Source organism: Muntiacus reevesi, chromosome 4, assembly GCF_963930625.1.
Source record: "Muntiacus reevesi chromosome 4, mMunRee1.1, whole genome shotgun sequence".
Classification (NCBI taxonomy): Eukaryota; Metazoa; Chordata; class Mammalia; order Artiodactyla; family Cervidae; genus Muntiacus; species Muntiacus reevesi.
In genome coordinates, this window is record NC_089252.1 from 22,886,225 (window position 1) to 22,905,032 (window position 18,808).

At 37.2% G+C, this 18,808-nt stretch overlaps 1 protein-coding gene across 1 annotated transcript in view; it reads left to right on the plus strand.

Annotated features, from left to right (window-relative positions):
- The window catches only part of CCDC178 (coiled-coil domain containing 178), a 356,491-nt gene that overhangs the window by 55,645 nt on the left and 282,038 nt on the right, over positions 1 to 18,808 (plus strand). The window contains exon 8 of the mRNA XM_065934984.1: positions 3,239 to 3,381. Within this exon, the coding sequence (XP_065791056.1) occupies positions 3,239 to 3,381 (143 nt within the window). The remainder of the gene's footprint in view (positions 1 to 3,238; positions 3,382 to 18,808) is intronic.

Consider the following 18,808-nt stretch of genomic DNA (forward strand, 5'->3'; position numbering starts at 1 on the left):
TGTGAGCTAAATCATATGATATTTGTCTTTTTCCATGTGGCTTATTTCTGTTAGCATAATACCCTCAAGGTCTTCCATGTTGTCACAAATGGCAAGGTTTCTTTCTTTTTTTGTGTGATTGTGTAGTATTCTTTCAAATCAGTCAATCCTAAAGGAAATCAACCCTGAATTTTCTTTGGAAGGACTGGTGATGAAACTGAAGTTCCAGTACTTTGCCCACCTAATGCAAGGAACCGACTCATTAGAACAGATCCTGATGTTGGGAGAGATTGAGGGCAAGAGGAGAAGGGGGTGACAGAGGATGAGATGGTTAGATGGCATCACTAACTCACTGGACATGAGTTTGAGCAAACTCAGGGAGATAGTACCTTCAGGACAGGGAAGCCTGGTGTGCTGCAGTTTAAGTGGCCGTGAAGAGTCAGATATGACTTAACAACTGAACAACAGCAACAGCAGCAAATATTCATTCTATATACACATCTCTTTATGCATTCATTCCTTGATGGAAACTTCAGTTGTGTGGCTATTATAAATAATGATGCAGTGAACATAGGGGTGCATAGATCTTTTCAAATTAGTGTTTTTGCATTATTTGGGTTAATACCCAAAAGTGGACTAATCAGTCATTTACTAGTCCTCTTCTTCACTTTTTGAGGTGTCTCCCTACTGTTTTCCATAGCAGCTGCACTAATTTACATTCCCACTAACAGTTCCCAGGGTTCTCTTTTCTCCACATTCTCTCAACACCTGTTATTTTATCTTTTTTTTTTTTTTGTATATATAATAACTATCATCATGGTCATGAGGTAAAATCTCATTGTGTTTATTTTTTCATTTCCATAATAATTACTAGTGTTGAATACCACTTATTCATGTATGTGCCTATTGGTCATCTCTGTATCTTCTTTAGAAAAATGTTTACTGCTGTCCACCTGAAACTAATGCAGCATTGTAAATCAATTATACTCTAATAAGAATTTAAAAAAGAATGTAGCAAGATGACAGGACCCCCCAAAGAAGTCTATTCAGCACCTTTGCCCATTTAAAAAAATATGGTTGATTTACAATGTTTTATTAATTTCTGCTGCACATCAAAATGATTCAGTTAACATGTACATACATATATATTCTTTTTTATTCTTTTCCATTATCACTTATCATAGGATATTGAATATAGTTCCTTGTGTTATACAGTAGGACTTGTTGTTTATCCCCTTTGCCCATTTTTAAATTGAGTTGTATGGTTTTTTTGTTGTTGAGATGTATGAGTTCTTTATATACTTGGATATTAACCTCATATTGAATATATGACTTGCAAATACCTTCTCCCATTGGGTAGGTTGTCTCTTTGTTTTGTTGATGGTTTCCTTTGCTGTAGAGATTATGTGATTATGTATACATGAACTTTAAACATGTCCACAGATGAATTACAGTTGAATACAAACATAAAATTTTAAATCCATACTTTCCTATATACCAGAAACAAATCTGAAAAAAAAAGTTTATTTAAAAATAGCATTCATTAGAACATAAAATATAAAATATCTAGAATAAATGTAACAAATGACATGCGCAGTCTCTCTTAAGAAAACTCTGAATATTTCTGAGAGAATTTGAGAAGTGCTATAACTCCAATACTTTGGCCACCTCATGTGAAGAGCTGACTCATTGGAAAAGACCCTGATGCTGGGAGGGATTGGGGGCAGGAGGAGAAGGGGATGACAGAGGATGAGATGGCTGGATGGCATCACCAACTCAATGGGCATGAGTTTGAGTAAACTCCAGGAGTTTGTGATGGACAGGGAGGCCAGGTGTGCTGTGATTCATGGGGTCACAAAGAGTCAGGCACAACTGAGCGACTGAAATGACTGACTGGACTGATATCGATAAATGATGTTAATGGCTTAAAAGGCTAAATTCTGTAACATTCTCTCCAAAATGCTCTGTAAATTGAATGCAGTCACAAAATCTCAACAGGTATCTTTGTGGAGCTTGACAAAGCTAATTCTAAACTGTATGTGATGCATGCATACAGCGGAATATAATTCAGCCTTAAAAAAAGAAGGAAAACTGCCATATGTGACAACATGGATGAACCTGGAGAGCATCATTATGCTAAGTACTAAAGAGGTCACAGATGAATACTGCGTGATTCCACTTGTATAAGATGTCTATAATAGTTACCTTCGTAGAGCAGACATGTTGATTGGTAGGGACTTGAGGGGAAATGGAGAGCTGTTTTTCAATGGGTGTGAAGATTTAGTTATGCAAGATGATTAAGTTCTAGAGATCTGCTGTACATCATAATGCCTACAGTTTACTGTATTGTACACTTTGTTGTTAGACTGTGCCACCATGAACTGTAGCCTTCCAGACTCCTCTGTATGAGATTTCCCAGGCTGGAATACTGGAGTGGGTTGCCATTTCCTTCTCCAGGGGATCTTGTACACTTAAAAATTTGTTAAAGGATAGACAATCATGTTAAATGTTCCTATCACAATAAAACTAATACAGTGAAATAAAATGGATATTAATGAAGATTGCTGCTTTATTTAGGAGGGTACTGTTTCTTGTTGATCCACCACTTGGCCCCTAGTGAAAGGACTGCTCACTACCTAGTACCTTCTTCTGCTCCTCACTGTCTAGCTTTCCAACAGGACATTCTGAACAGTCCTTCCTTTCAACCATGACAACTACAACCACCCTTTCCCTTTAGTTTGACAGAGAAGGGAGAGTTAGAGAGGGAAGGAAGATGGTTTATGATGTCCAATAATTAATGAAAACAATAAAATGGAATATTTTTGGATCCTTGCATGAAGATAATAATGATTATTTATGAGTGAGAAGATTATAAGTGATTTTTTCAGTTTTCAATTTTTCATTGGTGGTGTATAATTTTTCTACAATAAAGTATTTGACCAACAAGAGCAAATAAAAAGTCTTAGTTTTTGTAGGTGAAAAGATAATGATTTTATTTTGGTCATATTAACTGGGAGAGTGAAGTTATTTTCTTCAGTAACTTTTGTACATCGCTAGTATTGATGCCTCTCAAGATATATAAGAAATCTGAAACTCCGCTGTGCTAAACAATAGACTAAATAGGGAACAAAAATCAATATAAAGAGTGTTTATAATCTACATCAGAACTACTCTAAAACCTTTCTCTGATCTTTCTGTGATCTGATTATTTTAATTAGCCATTAAGTGCGTATATTAGCATACATATTTTTATTTCTAGGTAATGGAAATATACAAACAAGTTCATGGAGAACTTCTAGAAGCCATAGACAATCTTGAAAAAGCCAAACTCAGAGTTAAACAAAACAGAATAGAAATGGAAAGGGATATTCGTGATGATGAAATAAGTAAGGTAGCCTACAAGTAAGTATTTTCCACAAATGTTTTTTATAGCATTTAAAACTTGGACTTCCCTGGTGACTCACATGGTAAAGTCGCTGCCTGCAATGTGGGAGACTCAGGTTCAATCCCTGGGTCAGGAAGATCCCCTGGGGAAGGAAATGGCAACCCACTCTAGTCTCTTGCCTGGAAAATTCCGTGGACTTAGGAGCCTGGTAGGCTACAGTCCATGGGGCTGCAAAGAGTCAGATATGACTGAGCAACTTCACTAGCACTAAAAAGGAAAATATTAATTAAAAATGTGATATATATTCCTGTATAAGAAATTCAGATAAGGAGAAAGGAAATTATCTAAATTTCCACATCTATCCTATTACCAGGTTAATATAAAAATTAAAATATATGTCTTTTACCTATGTTAAACTACTTGTGTATGAATCCCTAAAGCAGTATTTTTCTCTGTCATTTTAAAACTCTTCATACATACTCTTCAACTCTTCAACTCTTGCCAAATTGCCTATGGATATGTTATAATAATATATATCCCTGCTAACAATGGAAAAGAGTTACTATTTGAAAAAATATTCCAGAATGGGATAGTATAAGAACAAGTCATATAGCCTTGTGTTAATTATAAGCATAGGATATCATTAATTAACTCATATTTATTTGCCTTCTAATAGCCTGGAATATTTAAAATGCATAAAGATTAATTATATTTTGTGTATTATTGACTTTTTATTACATTTCTGATGTATTTGAATTTTATGACATCCATCTAGTTCTTAGTTTGGTTTTAAAATATTTATGTTTCTGTGTGATATAAAAATATTTATTCAAACTTATCAATCATTTAGTATAGAAAAAGTCACATTCATTATGGAGCTAGAGTCAAATAAATGTAAGTAAAATGAAGAACAAAAATTTATACATTATCCTGTGATCTGGATAACATGCACTTATTAAGATGTTTATATTTTCTCATATCTGGTGTCTATTTCAAAATAAACAAAATAGTGTTTACTTGTGTATCTTTTGCTATTGTGTTCATTGTTTTGGGATTGTTTTTATAGATTTTTTTGTCCCTTTATTCTTATCTTGTTCTCTTGTAATTGATGACTATCTCTAGTGTTATGTTTGGATTTCTTTTTTCTTTTTTATGTTTATAACCATCATAAATTTTGGGTTGTGGTTTCCCTGAGGTTTTTCTGTAGCCATCTATATTTTTATACTTGACTGTTATGAGTTGCTGATCCCTTATTTTTAAATGCATGTAAAGAAATCTGCATATGTACTCTCCTACCTCACAGTTACTGTTTTTGGTATTATATTTGCATCTAATTATTTTGTATGTTCCTTAGCTGCTGATTGTGAATGTATTTTGTTGTATTGCTTTTTGTATTTTAATATTTCTCGTAACTTGTGTGTAGATGATTTCTACCTTTACCATATGATTGCCTTTTTCTATTCCCTTTTTCATTTTGTAATTTTTATGTCTTTAATGTGGCCTTTTCTTTTTTGCTTAGAAAAGTTACTTAAACATTTCTTTCAAGGCTGGTTTGTGATACTGAAGGCTTTTAGGTTTGGTTTTCTATCTGTTCATCAAATCTGAATGAGAGCCTTCCTCAGTAGTTTTGATTGTAGTTTTTTCTTTCATCACTTTAAATATATCATGCCACTCCTTCTGGTCTGTGATATTTCTATTGAAAAGTCACCTGATAGCCTTTTGGGAGTTCCCTTATATGTTATTTGTTACTTTTCCCTGGTTGCTTTTTATTTATTTTATTTTTCATTTATTTTTATTAGTTGGAGGCTAATTACTTTACAATATTGTAGTGGTTTTTGTCATACATTGACATGAATCAGCCATGGATTTACATGCATTCCCCATCCCAAATTCCCCTCCCATCTCCCTCTCTACCCGATCCTTCTGGGTCTTCCCACTGCACCAGGCCGGAGCACTTGTCTCATGCACCCAACCTGGGCTGGTGATCTGTTTCACCCTAGATAATATACATGTTTCGATGCAGTTCTCTCGAAACATCCCACCCTTGCCTTCTCCCACAGAGTCCAAAAGTCTGTTCTGTACATCTGTGTCTCTTTTTCTGTTTTGCATATAGGGTTATCGTTACCATCTTTTTAATTTCCATATATATGTGTTAGTATGCTGTAATGTTCTTTATCTTTCTGGCTTACTTCACTCTACATAATGGGCTCGAGTTTCATCCATCTTATTAGAACTGATTCAAATGAATTCTTTTTAAAGGTTGAGTAATATTCCATGGTGTATATGTACCAGAGCTTCCTTATCCATTCGTCTGCTTATGGGCATCTAGGTTGCTTCCGTGTCCTGGCTATTATAAACAGTGCTGCGATGAACATTGGGGTGTACGTGTCTCTTTGAGATCTGGTTTCCTCAGTGTGTATGCCCAGAAGTGGTATTGCTGGGTCATATGGCAGTTCTATTTCCAGTTTTTTAAGAAATCTCCACACTGTTTTCCATAGTGGCTGTACTAGTTTGCATTCCCACCAACAGTGTAAGAGGGTTCCCTTTTCTCCACACCCTCTCCAGCATTTATTGCTTGTAGACTTTTGGATAGCAGCCATTCTGATTGGTGTGTAATGGTACCTCATTGTGGTTTTGATTTGCATTTCTCTGATAATGAATGATGTTGAGCATCTTTTCATGTTTGTTAGCCATCTGTATGTCTTCTTTGGAGAAATGTCTGTTTAGATCTTTGGCCCATTTTTTGATTGGGTCATTTATTTTCCTGGAATTGAGCTGCGGGAGTTGCTTGTATATTTTTGAGATTAATCCTTTGTCTGTTTCTTCATTTGCTGTTATTTTCTCCCAATCTGAAGGCTGTCTTTTACCTTACTTATAGTTTCCTTTGTTGCACAAAAGCTTTTAAGTTTCATTAGGTCCCATTTGTTTATCTTTGCTTTTATTTCCAATATTTTCGGAGGTGGGACATAGAGGATCCTGCTGTGATTTATGTCGGAGAGTGTTTTGCCTATGTTCTCCTCTAGGAGTTTTATAATTTCTGGGCTTACATTTAGATCTTTAATCCATTTTGAGTTTATTTTTGTGTATGGTGTTAGAAAGTGTCCTAGTTTCATTCTTTTACAAGTGGTTGACCAGTTTTCCCAGCACCATTTGTTAAAGAGGTTGTCTTTTTGCCATTGTATATCCTTGCCTCCTTTGTCACAGATAAGGTGTCCATAGGTTCGTGGATTTACCTCTGGGCTTTCTATTCTGTTCCATTGATCTATATTTCTGTCTTTGTGCCAGTACCATGCTGTCTTGATGACTGTGGCTTTGTAGTAGTTTCATTCTTCTTTCTCAAGATTACTTTGGATATTCGACGATTTTTGTATTTCCATACAAATTGTGAAATTATTTGCTCTAGTTCTGTGAAGAATACCGTTGGTAGCGTGATAGGGATTGCATTGAATCTATAGATTGCTTAGGGTAGAATAGCCATTTTGACAATATTGATTCTTCCAATCCATGAAGACGGTATGTTTCTCCATCTGTTTGTGTCCTCTTTGATTTCTTTCATCAGTGTTTATTTATAGTTTTCTCTGTATAGGTCTTTTGTTTCTTTAGGTAGATATACTCCTAAGTATTTTATTCTTTTTGTTGCAATGGTGAATGGTATTGTTTCCTTAATTTCTCTTTCTGTTTTCTCATTGTTAGTGTATAGGAATGCAAGTGATTTCTGTGTGTTAACTTTATATCCTGCAATTTTACTGTATTCGCTGATTAGCTCTAGTAATTTTCTGGTAGAGTCTTTAGGGTTTTCTATGTAGAGGATCATGTCATCTGCAAACAGTGAGAGTTTCACTTCTTCTTTTCCTATCTGGATTCCTTTTATTTCTTTTCCTGCTCTGATTGCTGTGGCCAAAACTATGTTGAATAGTAGTGGTGAGAGTGGGCGCCCTTGTCTTGTTCCTGATTTTAGGGGAAATGTTTTCAATTTTTCACCATTGAGGGTAATGTTTGCTGTGGGTTTGTCATACATAGTTTTTATTATGTTGAGGTATGTTCCTTTTATTCCTGATTTCTGGAGAATTTTAATCATAAATGGGTGTTGAATTTTGCCAAAGACTTTTTCTGCATCTACTGAAATAATCATATGATTTTTATCTTTCAATTTGTCATGTGGTGTATTACATTGATTGATTTGTGGATATTGAAGAATCCTTGCATTCCTGGGATAGAGCCCACTTGGTCATGGTGTATGATTTTTTTAATATGTTGTTGGACTCTGTTTGCTAGAATTTTGTTAAGGATTTTTGCATCTATGTTCATCAGTGATATTGGCCTGTAGTTTTCTTTTTTTGTGGTGTCCTTGTCTGGTTTTGGATTTAAGATGATGGTGGCCTCATAGAATGAGTTTGGAAGTTTACCTTATTCTGCAATTTTCTGGAAGAGTTTGAGTAAAAGCGGTGTTAGCTCTTCTCTAAATTTTTGGTAGAATTCAGCTGTGAAGCCATTTGGTCCTGGGCTTTTGTTTGCTGGAAGATTTCTGATTACAGTTTCGACTTCCGTGCTTGTGATGGTTCTGTTAAGATCTTCTATTTCTTCCTGGTTCAGTTTTGGAAAGTTACACTTTTCTAAGAATTTGTCCATTTCTTCCAAGTTGTCCATTTTATTGGCATAGAGCTACTGATAGTAGTCTTTTATGATCCTTTGTATTTCAGTGTTGTCTGTTGTGATCTCTCCATTTTCATTTCTAATTTTGTTAATTTGGTAATGAGTCTTGCTATTGGTTTGTCAATTTTGTTTATCTTCTCAAAAAACCTGCTTTTAGTTTTGTTGATTTTTGTTTAGTCTCTTTAGTTTCTTTTGCATCTATTTCTGCCCTAATTTTTAAGATTTCTTTCCTTCTAAAAAAAAAAAAAAAAAAAGATTTCTTTTCTTCTACTAACCCTGGGGTTTTTCATTTCTTCCTTCTCTAGTTGCTTTAGGTGTAGAGCTAGGTTATTTATTTGACTTTTTTCTTGTTTCTTGAGGTAAGCCTGTAATGCTCTGAACTTTCCACTTAGCACTGCTTTTACAGAATCCCATAGGTTTTGGGTTGTTGTGTTTTCATTTTCATTTGTTTCTATGCATATTTTGATTTCTTTTTTGATTTCTTCTATGATTTGTTGGGTATTCAGAAGCATGTTATTTAACCTCCATATGTTTGAATTTTTAATAGTTCTTTTTCCTCTAATTGAGATCTAATCTTACTGCACTGTGGTCAGAAATGATGACCGGAATGATTTCAATTTTTTTGAATTTATCAAGACTAGATTTATGGCCCAGGATGTGATCTATTCTGGAGAAGGTTCCGTGTGCACTTGAGAAAAAGGTGAAATTGATTGTTTTGGGGTGAAAAGTCCTATAGATATCAATTAGGTCTAGCTGGTCCATTGTGTCATTTAAAGTTTGTGTTTCCTTGTTAATTTTCTGATTAGTTGATCTCTCCATAGGTGTGAGTGGGGTATTAAAGTCTCCCACTATTATTGTGTTATTGTTAATTTCCCCTTTCATACTCATTAGCATTTGCCTTACATACCGTGGTGCTCCTATGTTGGGTGCATATATATTTATAATTGTTATATCTTCTTCTTGGATTGATCCTTTGATCATTATGTAGTGTCCTTCTTTGTCTCTTTTCACAGCCTTTATTTTAAAGTCTATTTTATCTGATATGAGTATTGCGACTCCTGCTTTCTTTTGGTCTCTGTTTGCGTGGAATATTTTTTTCCAGCCCTTCACTTTCAGTCTGTATGTGTCCCTTGTTTTGAGGTGGGTCTCTTGTAGACAGCATATATAGGGGTCTTGTTTTTGTATCCATTCAGCCAGTCTTTGTCTTTTGGTTGGGGCATTCAACCCATTTACATTTAAGGTAATTATTGATAGGTATGGACCCGTTGCCATTTACTTTGTTGTTTTGGGTTTGCATTTATACAACCTTTTTGTGTTTCCTATCTAGAGAAGATCCTTTAGCATTTGTTGAAGAGCTGATTTGGTGGTGCTGAATTCTCTCAGCTTTTGTTTGTCTGTAAAGCTTTTGAATTCTCCTTCATATCTGAATGAGGATCCTTGCTGGGTACAGTAATCTAGGTTGTAGGTTATTCTCTTTCATTACTTCAAGTATGTCCTGCCATTCTCTTCTGGCCTGAAGAGTTTCTATTGATAGATCATCTGTTATCCTTTTGGAAATCCCTTTGTGTGTTATTTGTTGTTTCTCCCTTGCTGCTTTTAATATTTGTTCTCTGTGTTTGATCTTTGTTAATTTGATTAATATGTGTCTTGGGGTGTTTCACCTTGGGTTTATCCTGTTTGGGACTCTCTGGGTTTCTTGGACTTGTGTAACTATTTCCTACCCCATGTTAGGGAAGTTTTCAGCTATTATCTCCTCAAGTATTTTCTCATGGCCTTTTTTTTGTCTTCTTCTTCTGGGACTCCTATGATTCGAATGTTGGGATGTTTCACATTGTCCCAGAGGTCCCTGAGGTTGTCCTCATTTCTTTTGATTCTTTTTTCTTTTTTCCTCTCCGCTTCATTTATTTCCACCATTTTATCTTCTATCTCACTTATCCTATCTTCTGCCTCCATTATTCTACTGTTGGTTCCCTACAGAGTGTTGTTGATCTCATTTATTACATTATTCATTTTTAATTGACTCTTTTTTATTTCTTCTAAGTCCTTGCTAAACATTTCTTGCATCTTCTCAATTTGTCTCCAGGCTATTTATCTGTAACTCCATTTTGTTTTCAAGATTTTGGATCATTTTTATTGTCATTATTCTAAATTCTTTTTTAGTTAGATTCCTTATCTCCTCCTCTTTTTTTTTTGGCTTGGTGGGCATTTTTCATATTCCTTTACCTGTTGGGTATTTCTCTGTCTTTTCATTTTGTTTAGATTGCTGTGTCTGGAGTGGCCTTTCTGTATTCTGGTGGCCTGTGGTTCCTTTTTTATTGTGGAGGTTTCTCCTAGTGGGTGGGGTTGGACGATTGGCTTGTCAAGGTTTCTTGGTTAGGGAATCTTATATCGGTGTTCTGGTGTGTGGAACTGGATTTCTTCTCCCTGGAGTGCAATGGAGTGTCCAGTAGTGAGTTTTGAGGTGGGTCTATGTGTTAGGTGTGACCTTGGGCAGCCTGTATGGTGACGCTCAGGGCTATGTTCCTGCGTTGCTGGAGAATTTGCGTGGTATGTCTTGCTCTGGAACTTATTGGCTCTTGGGTGGTGGTTGGTTTCAGTGTAGGTATGGAGGCTTTTGGATGATCTCTTATTACTTAATGTTCCCTGTAGTCAGGAGTTCTCTGGTGTTCTCAGGTTGTGGGCTTAAGTCTCCTGCCTCCAGATTTCAGTCTTATTCTTCCAGTAGCCTCAAGGCTTCTCCAACTATACAGCACTGATAATAAAACTTCTAGGTTAATGGTGAAAAGATTCTCCATAGTGAGGGACACCCAGAGAGGTTCACAGAGTTACATGAAGAAGAGGAGAGGGAGGAAGGAGATAGAGATGAGCAGGAGGAGAAAAAGGGGGACTCAAGAGGAGCGAGACAGATCTATGCAGTACTCTGTTCCCTAAGTGTTCTCTGTAGCCCAGAGCACCCACAGAGTCACAGAATTGGATTGAGAAGAGAAGGGGGAGGGAGGAAATAGAGGTGATCTGGGGGAGAAAAAGGCGAGTCAAAAGGGGGAGAGAGTAATCATCACACTCCTGAGTAAAAATGGGTACTGAATATTGGATTCTTAAATGTCCAAAATTGATATCAAACACTGGAAAAAAAAAAAGATTAAAAATCTGGAGTAGAGGTTAGACTCTTAAAAATACAGTTATAATCAAAAACAAAAACACAAAATTTAACAAATATATATGAAGTTCACTTTAAAAATAGGGTCTTTTTTTTTGCCAGGTTATAGTGAAATGAAAATGCAATATAAGGAGTAATAGAGGACTTTAAAAGGAAATAAAAGAAAAAAAAAGAAAAAAAAATTTTAATTAAAAAATAGTAAAAATATATGAGAATGAAAATGAAAATTAAGGAGTAATAGAGGGCTTTAAAAGAAAATAAAAGAAAATGAAAATGAAGGAGTAATAGAGGAGTAATAGGGAATTTTAAACGAAAATAAAAGAAAAAAATTTTTAAAGGAAAAGAAAAAAATATTTTTTTAATAAAAAAATTAGTAAAAATATATCTAGGAATTTCTCTGGAGCTGTTGCGGTCAGTGTGGGTTCGGTTCAGTTTCAGATAGCTTCTTGTTCCAGCTTACACTTCTTTGATATCTATAGGCCCCTTCAAGTGTAGTCGGTGTTACCTACAGGGATTTTAATCTGTTGCACCTGTCATTTCTGAGGCGGTTCCCTTTGTTTATTTGGCTTCTGTTTGCCAGTCTCTTCAGTGTCTAATTTCTGCCCTGACACAGGTGGGCGGAGGTGGTCTCTTGTTCAGGTTCTCTTGTTCAGGTTCACTTGTTCAGTCGTGCTGCGGGGAGGGAGGGGCGCTGCAGACATGTGTCACTGGCCTGTGTGGGGAGCACTTGCACTGTTCCGGCCACACTGGGTTTGCCCCCCCTCATGGGTGTGTGCTTCCCCATCTACACTGCTCAGGCTCCAGGCTGCTCTATAGGGGGCGGGCCCTGCGTTGAGTGTGCGGTTCCAGTTTTCGGGTGTTCCACAAAAGTGCGGACTCGGTTGGGCCTGCGTTTTGTGCCTTCCCCGGCCAAGCAGCTCAGGCAGCCAGGAGCTTGAGGAGCGCACTGTCCCCTGGTGAGGTGCGTCTTATCCCCTCTGCAGGCCCTGCCTCAGTTTCCACGTGCAATGGTGGGGTGCGTGCGCCTTGTGTCTGTTCTAGGGGGCTGGTCTCTATCCGCGACCCTCCCAGTGGATGTCAACCATCCAGGATCTCAGGAAGTCTTTGGTTAGAAGCTGGGCGCCTGTTTGCAGTTTGGTAGGGGATGCCATTTCTGGGTCGCGTTTGCCCCTTTCCCCTCCCCCCGCCTCCTGCCTCTGGCGAGGGATGGGCTGGTCCGCAGCCAGCTAGCTCTTCTCTGGGATCATTCAGTTCTTCCTTTGTTCTGCTAACGGCCCGCAGTGTGTTTGTTTAGCGCTTTTCGCCAGTTAATTTTCTCTCTCTCTCTTGCTGTCCCACAGTTTAAGTTGCTATCTCAGGTTAGCCCCCTCCGATTGCCCTCAGGGCATTCAGGCCGGCAAGGCCACCTGCTCCTCTCCGTTCCGCCCCCACTTGCTGGTGGTGGATGCAGCCGTCTGGGGTACTTTTCCGCTGGGAGTTGCTTTTAAGCATGTAATCTGTGGATTTTATTTCTTTTTCGTCCCAGTTAGGTTGCCCTCCGAGATTCAAAAACTTCCCCCAGACCCGCCAGTGCGAGGGTTTCCTGGTGTTTGGAAACTTCCTCTATTATGACTTCCTTCCCAGGATGGGTCTCCATCCCTAGCTCTTTTGTCTCTCTTTTTATCTTTTATATTTTGTCCTACCTCCTTTCAAAGACAATGGGCTGCTTTTCTGGGCACCTGATGTCCTCTGCTAGCGATCAGAAGTTATTTTGTGGAGTTTGCTTAGCGTTCAAATGTTCTTTCGATGAATTTGTAGGGGAGAAAGTGGTCTCCCTGTCCTATTCCTCCACCATCTTAGCTCCTCCCCACTGGATCCTTTCAAATTACTGTTTCTTCCCTGGGTCCCACACTATGTGAGGTTTTGTGTGTGCCATTTAAGAGTGAAATCTGTATTTCTCTAAGTTCTCTTGGACTCTGAAAGGTCAGCCCCCATGGCCTTCCAAGCCAAATGCTCTGGGAGGTTCGTCTTCCTGATGCAGGACTCCCAGGCTGAGGAGGTTAGTGTGGGGCTCAGGCCTGTTATTCTTTTAGGAGACTCTCTGCAATGTAATTATGCTACAGTTTGTGGGACAGCCTCCCAGGGGTATGGTAATTGACTCTATCATTAGTATGCTCCTCCTATTCATCTCAGTGTGATTCCTTCTTTATGTCTTTAGTTGTAGAAGATATTTTTTGGTAGGTTGGTCTTTTGCACTGATGGTTGTTCAACAGATAGTTGTGATTTGGGTGTGTGGAAAGGAGGTAAGCTCAGGGTCTTTCTACTCCATCATCTTGTCCTTTCTCAAAACATATATTACTTAATGAATGCAATCATTTTCATAACTCACCTGATTTGTTATATTTGAGCTGTCATTCAGTTACAGTGTCAGACTTTATTTTTCTGGGCTCCAAAATCACTGCGGATGGTGATTGCAGTCATGAAATTAAAAGATGCTTACTCATTGGAAGGAAAGTTATGACCAACCTAGACAGCATATTAAAAAGCAAAGACATTACTTTGCCAACAAAGGTCCATCAAGTCAAGTCTATGGTTTTTCCAGTGGTCATGTATGGATGTGAGAGTTGGACTGTGAGGAAAGCTGAGTGCCGAAGAATTGATGTTTTTGAACTGTGGTGTTGGAGGAGACTCTTGAGTCCCTTGGACTGCAAGGAGATCCGACCAGTCCATCCTAAAGGACATCAGTCCTGGGTGTTCATTGGAAGGATTGATGCTGAAGCTGAAACTCCAATAATTTGGCCACCTCATGTGAAGAGTTGACTCATTGGAAAAGACCCTGATGCTGGGAGGGGTTGGGGGCAGGAGGAGAAGGGGACGACAGAGGATGAGATGGCTGGATGGCGTCACCGACTCGATGGGCATGAGTTTGAGTAAACTCCGGGAGTTGGTGATGGACAGGGAGGCCTGGCGTGCTGTGATTCATGGGGTCGCAAAGAGTCAGACACGACTGAGTGACTGAACTGAACTGAAGAGCAAGCAGGCACACTCACATATGAACTTCATAAGTCTCCGATTGCATCCCTTTTTGGTAACATTCAAATGACTATAGCAAGTCAAATAACTAAGGTCAAAGTCAGTTAGACAAACCTGCAAATTTATATGGCCAAAAAGTGGAGGCAGGAACTTCATTTGAGACTGTAATGCTCTCAATTTTCTGCACTTTTTCTTATTTTACTCTATTTCTTATTTTATCTTGAAGCTGTTGATTATGTTTCTATATTTATCTCTTATTTTAATCATTTATCTATTTCTGTCTCTGTACATATACACCACACGTATATTCAATATTTCATTAATCTATTTGGCACAAACAGATGTTAGTGCATATTAGTTACAAATGAAACATTCTACATCTTGTAACATTTTCTAAAATTTTTGCTTCTCAATTTTGAATATAAAAGTTAGCTGGTGATTTTTATAGATAACATTTAATAGGGCCTAAAGGCATATTTTTATTAATTTCTTTACTCAATATTATTTATCACACCATGTAACTTACTTGTTAATTTTCTTCTCATTTAAGCATATTTTCTAAAAGTTCTGTTATAAGCATTAACGAGTCATAAATGATTTACTAAGTAAAGTGTTAAAGGTATGTTTAATTTTCCTTCACTATTTTTTTCATTTTTTGAGAATTAGTAGACATATAGAAACACAATTATGTGTGCTATCAAATACATAGATTGATGATTTTTATCTACATGTATATGTATATGCATTCATGTCACCATGCCTCAGGTTTACATATAAAAAGTTTCCAGCATATAGAATTTTTTTTTAAATTTTCCTTCTCAGTTAATACCATTCCCTGAAAGAGCTAATCACCATTCTGACTTCTATCACCGTGGTTAGTTTGGTCTGTTCTTGAATTCCGTATAAATGGAAACAGCATATATTCTTTTGTGTCTTGATTGCTCTACTTGTAGTAATTCTTTACAGGTAAAATGATTCTTCTCATTCTATTCTTCTAAATTTATTTATGATTTAGCAAATAAAAGAATAATGAAATCTGAATTATCAGTGGGGGCAACTTTGGCACTGAAAAATTCTTGAAAGGCTGAGGAATCGATCACATTAGTTAATGCTTTAAAAAATAGAGATGAAGAGATAACTAAGATAATACTTAGTTCTTGCATTTCACGGGGCAGGGCGACTGATCCTTCTTAATCAGTCAAAATCTATAGTTTATTATCTGCACTGGGGAAATGGATAACATTGAGAGAAGAAAAATTAACTTCATTTTTTTTTAAATTTTATTTTATTAGTTGGAGGCTAATTACTTCACAACATTTCAGTGGGTTTTGTCATACATTGACATGAATTACCCATAGAGTTACATGTATTCCCCATCCCGATCCCCCCTCCCACCTCCCTCTCCACCGGACTCCTCTGGGTCCTCCTAGTGCACCAGGCCCGAGCACTTGTCTCATGCATCTCACCTGGGCTAGTGATCTGTTTCACCATAGATAATATACATGCAGTTCTTTCGAAACATCCCGCCCTCACCTTCTCCCACAGAGTTCAAAAGTCTGTTCTGTACTTCTGTGTCTCTTTTTTTTTTTTTTTTTTTTTTTTCAGAGGGTTTTGTCATACATTGATGTGAATCAGCCATAGAATTACACGAATTCCCCATCCCGGTCTCCCAACCCACCTCCCTCTCCTCTTTCTCTGTTTTGCATATAGGGTTATCATTACCATCTTTCTAAATTCCATATATATGTGTTAGTATGCTGTAATGTTCTTTATCTTTCTGGCTTACTTCACTCTGTATAATGGGCTCCAGTTTCATCCATCTCATTAGAACTGATTCAAATGAATTCTTTTTAACGACTGAGTAATATTCCATGGTGTATATATACCACAGCTTCCTTATCCATTCGTCTGCTGATGGGCATCTAGGTTGCTTCCATGTCCTGGCTATTATAAACAGTGCTGTGATGAACATTGGGGTGCACGTGTCTCTTTCAGATCTGGTTTCCTCGGTGTGTATGCCCAGAAGTGGTATTGCTGGGTCATATGGCAGTTCTATTTCCAGTTTTTAAAGAAATCTCCACACTGTTTTCAATAGTGGCTGTACTAGTTTGCATTCCCACCAACAGTGTAAGAGGGTTCCCTTTTCTCCACACCCTCTCCAGCATTTATTACTTGTAGACTTTTGAATAGCAGCCATTCTGACTGGCGTGTAATGGTACCTCATTGTGGTTTTGATTTGCATTTCTCTAATGATGAGTGATGTTGACCATCTTTTCATATGTTTCTTAGCCATCTGTATGTCTTCTTTGGAGAAATGTCTATTTAGTTCTTTGGCCCATTTTTTGATTGGGTCATTTATTTTTCTGGAATTGAGCTTCAGGAGTTGCTTGTATATTTTTGAGATTAATCCTTTGTCTGTTTCTTCATTTGCTATTATTTTCTCCCAATCTGAGGGCTGTCTTTTCACCTTACTTATAGTTTCCTTTGTAGTGCAGAAACTTTTAAGTTTCATTAGGTCCCATTTGTTTAGTTTTGCTTTTATTTCCAATATTCTGGGAGGTGGGTCATAGAGGATCCTGCTGAGATTTATGTTGGAGAGTGTTTTGCCTATGTTCTCCTCTAGGAGTTTTATAATTTCTGGGCTTACATTTAGATCTTTAATCCATTTTGAGTTTATTTTTGTGTATGGTGTTAGAAAGTGTTCTAGTTTCATTCTTTTACAAGTGGTTGACCAGTTTTCCCAGCACCACTTGTTAAAGAGGTTGTCTTTTTTCCATTGTATATCCTTGCCTCCTTTGTCACAGATAAGGTGTCCATAGGTTCGTGGATTTATCTCTGGGCTTTCTATTCTGTTCCATTGATCTATATTTCTGTCTTTGTGCCAGTACCATACTGTCTTATTGACTGTGGCTTTGTATTAGAGCCTGAAGTCAGGCAGGTTGATTCCTCCAGTTCCATTCTTCTTTCTCAAGATTACTTTGGCTCTTCGAGGTTTTTGTATTTCCATACAAATTGTGAAATTATTTGCTGTAGTTCTGTGAAAAATACCGTTGGTAGCTTGATAGGGATTGCATTGAATCTATAGATTGCTTTGCGTAGAATAGCCATCTTGACAATATTGATTCTTCCAATCCATGAAGACGGTATGTTTCTCCATCTGTTTGTGTCCTCTTTGATTTCTTTCATCAGTGTTTTATAATTTTCTCTGTATAGGTCTTTTGTTTCTTTAGGTAGATATACTCCTAAGTATTTTATTCTTTTAGTTGCAATGGTGAATGGTATTGTTTCCTTAATTTCTCTTTCTGTTTTTTCATTGTTAGTATGTAGGAATGCAAGGGATTTCTGTGTGTTAATTTTATATCCTGCAACTTTACTATATTCATTGATTAGCTCTAGTAATTTTAGGGATTCCCATAAGGATTACAGCTGATCTATCAATAGAAACCCTCCAGGCCAGAAGGGAATGGCAGGACATACTGAAAGTAATGAAAGAGAATAACCTACAACCTAGATTACTGTACCCAGCAAGGATCTCATTCAGATATGAAGGAGAATTCAAAAGCTTTACAGACAAGCAAAAGCTGAGAGAATTCAGCACCACCAAACCAGCTCTTCAACAAATGCTAAAGAATCTTCTCGAGACAGGAAATGCAGAAAGGTTGTATAAACGTGAACCCAAAACAGCAAAGCAAATGGCAACGGGACCACACCTATCAATAATTACCTTAAATGTAAATGGGTTGAATGCCCCAACCAAAAGACAAACATTGGCTGAATGGATACAAAAACAAGACCCCTATATATGCTGTCTACAAGAGACCCACCTCAAAACAAGAGACACATACAGACTAAAAGTGAAGGGCTGAAAAAACTATTTCACGCAAATGGAGATGAAAAGAAAGCAGGAGTCGCAATACTCATATCAGATAAAATAGACTTTAAAATAAAGGCTGTGAAAAGAGACAAAGAAGGACACTACATAATGATCAAAGGATCAATCCAAGAAGAAGATATAACAATTATAAATATATATGCACCCAACATAGAAGCACCACAATATGTACGGCAAACCCTAATGAGTATGAAAGAGGAAATTAATAGTAACACAATAATCGTGGGAGACTTTAATACCCCACTCACAACTATGGATAGATCAACTAAACAGAAAATTAACAAGGAAACACAAAACTTAAATGACACAATGGACCAGCTAGGCCTGATTGATATCTATAGGACATTTCACCCCAAAACAATCAACTTCACCTTTTTCTCAAGTGCACACGGAACCTTCTCCAGAATAGATCACATCCTGGGCCATAAATCTGGTCTTGGAAAATTCAAAAAAATTGAAATCATTCCAGTCATCTTTTCTGACCACAGTGCAGTAAGATTAGATCTCAATTACAGGAAAAAAATTGTTAAAAATTCAAACATATGGAGGCTAAATAACACGCTTCTGAATAACCAACAAATCATAGAAGAAATAAAAAAAGAAATCAAAATATGTATAGAAATGAATGAAAATGAAAACACAACAGCCCAAAACCTATGGGACACTGTAAAAGCAGTGCTAAGGGGAAGGTTCATAGCATTACAGGCTTACATCAAAAATTAACTTCAAA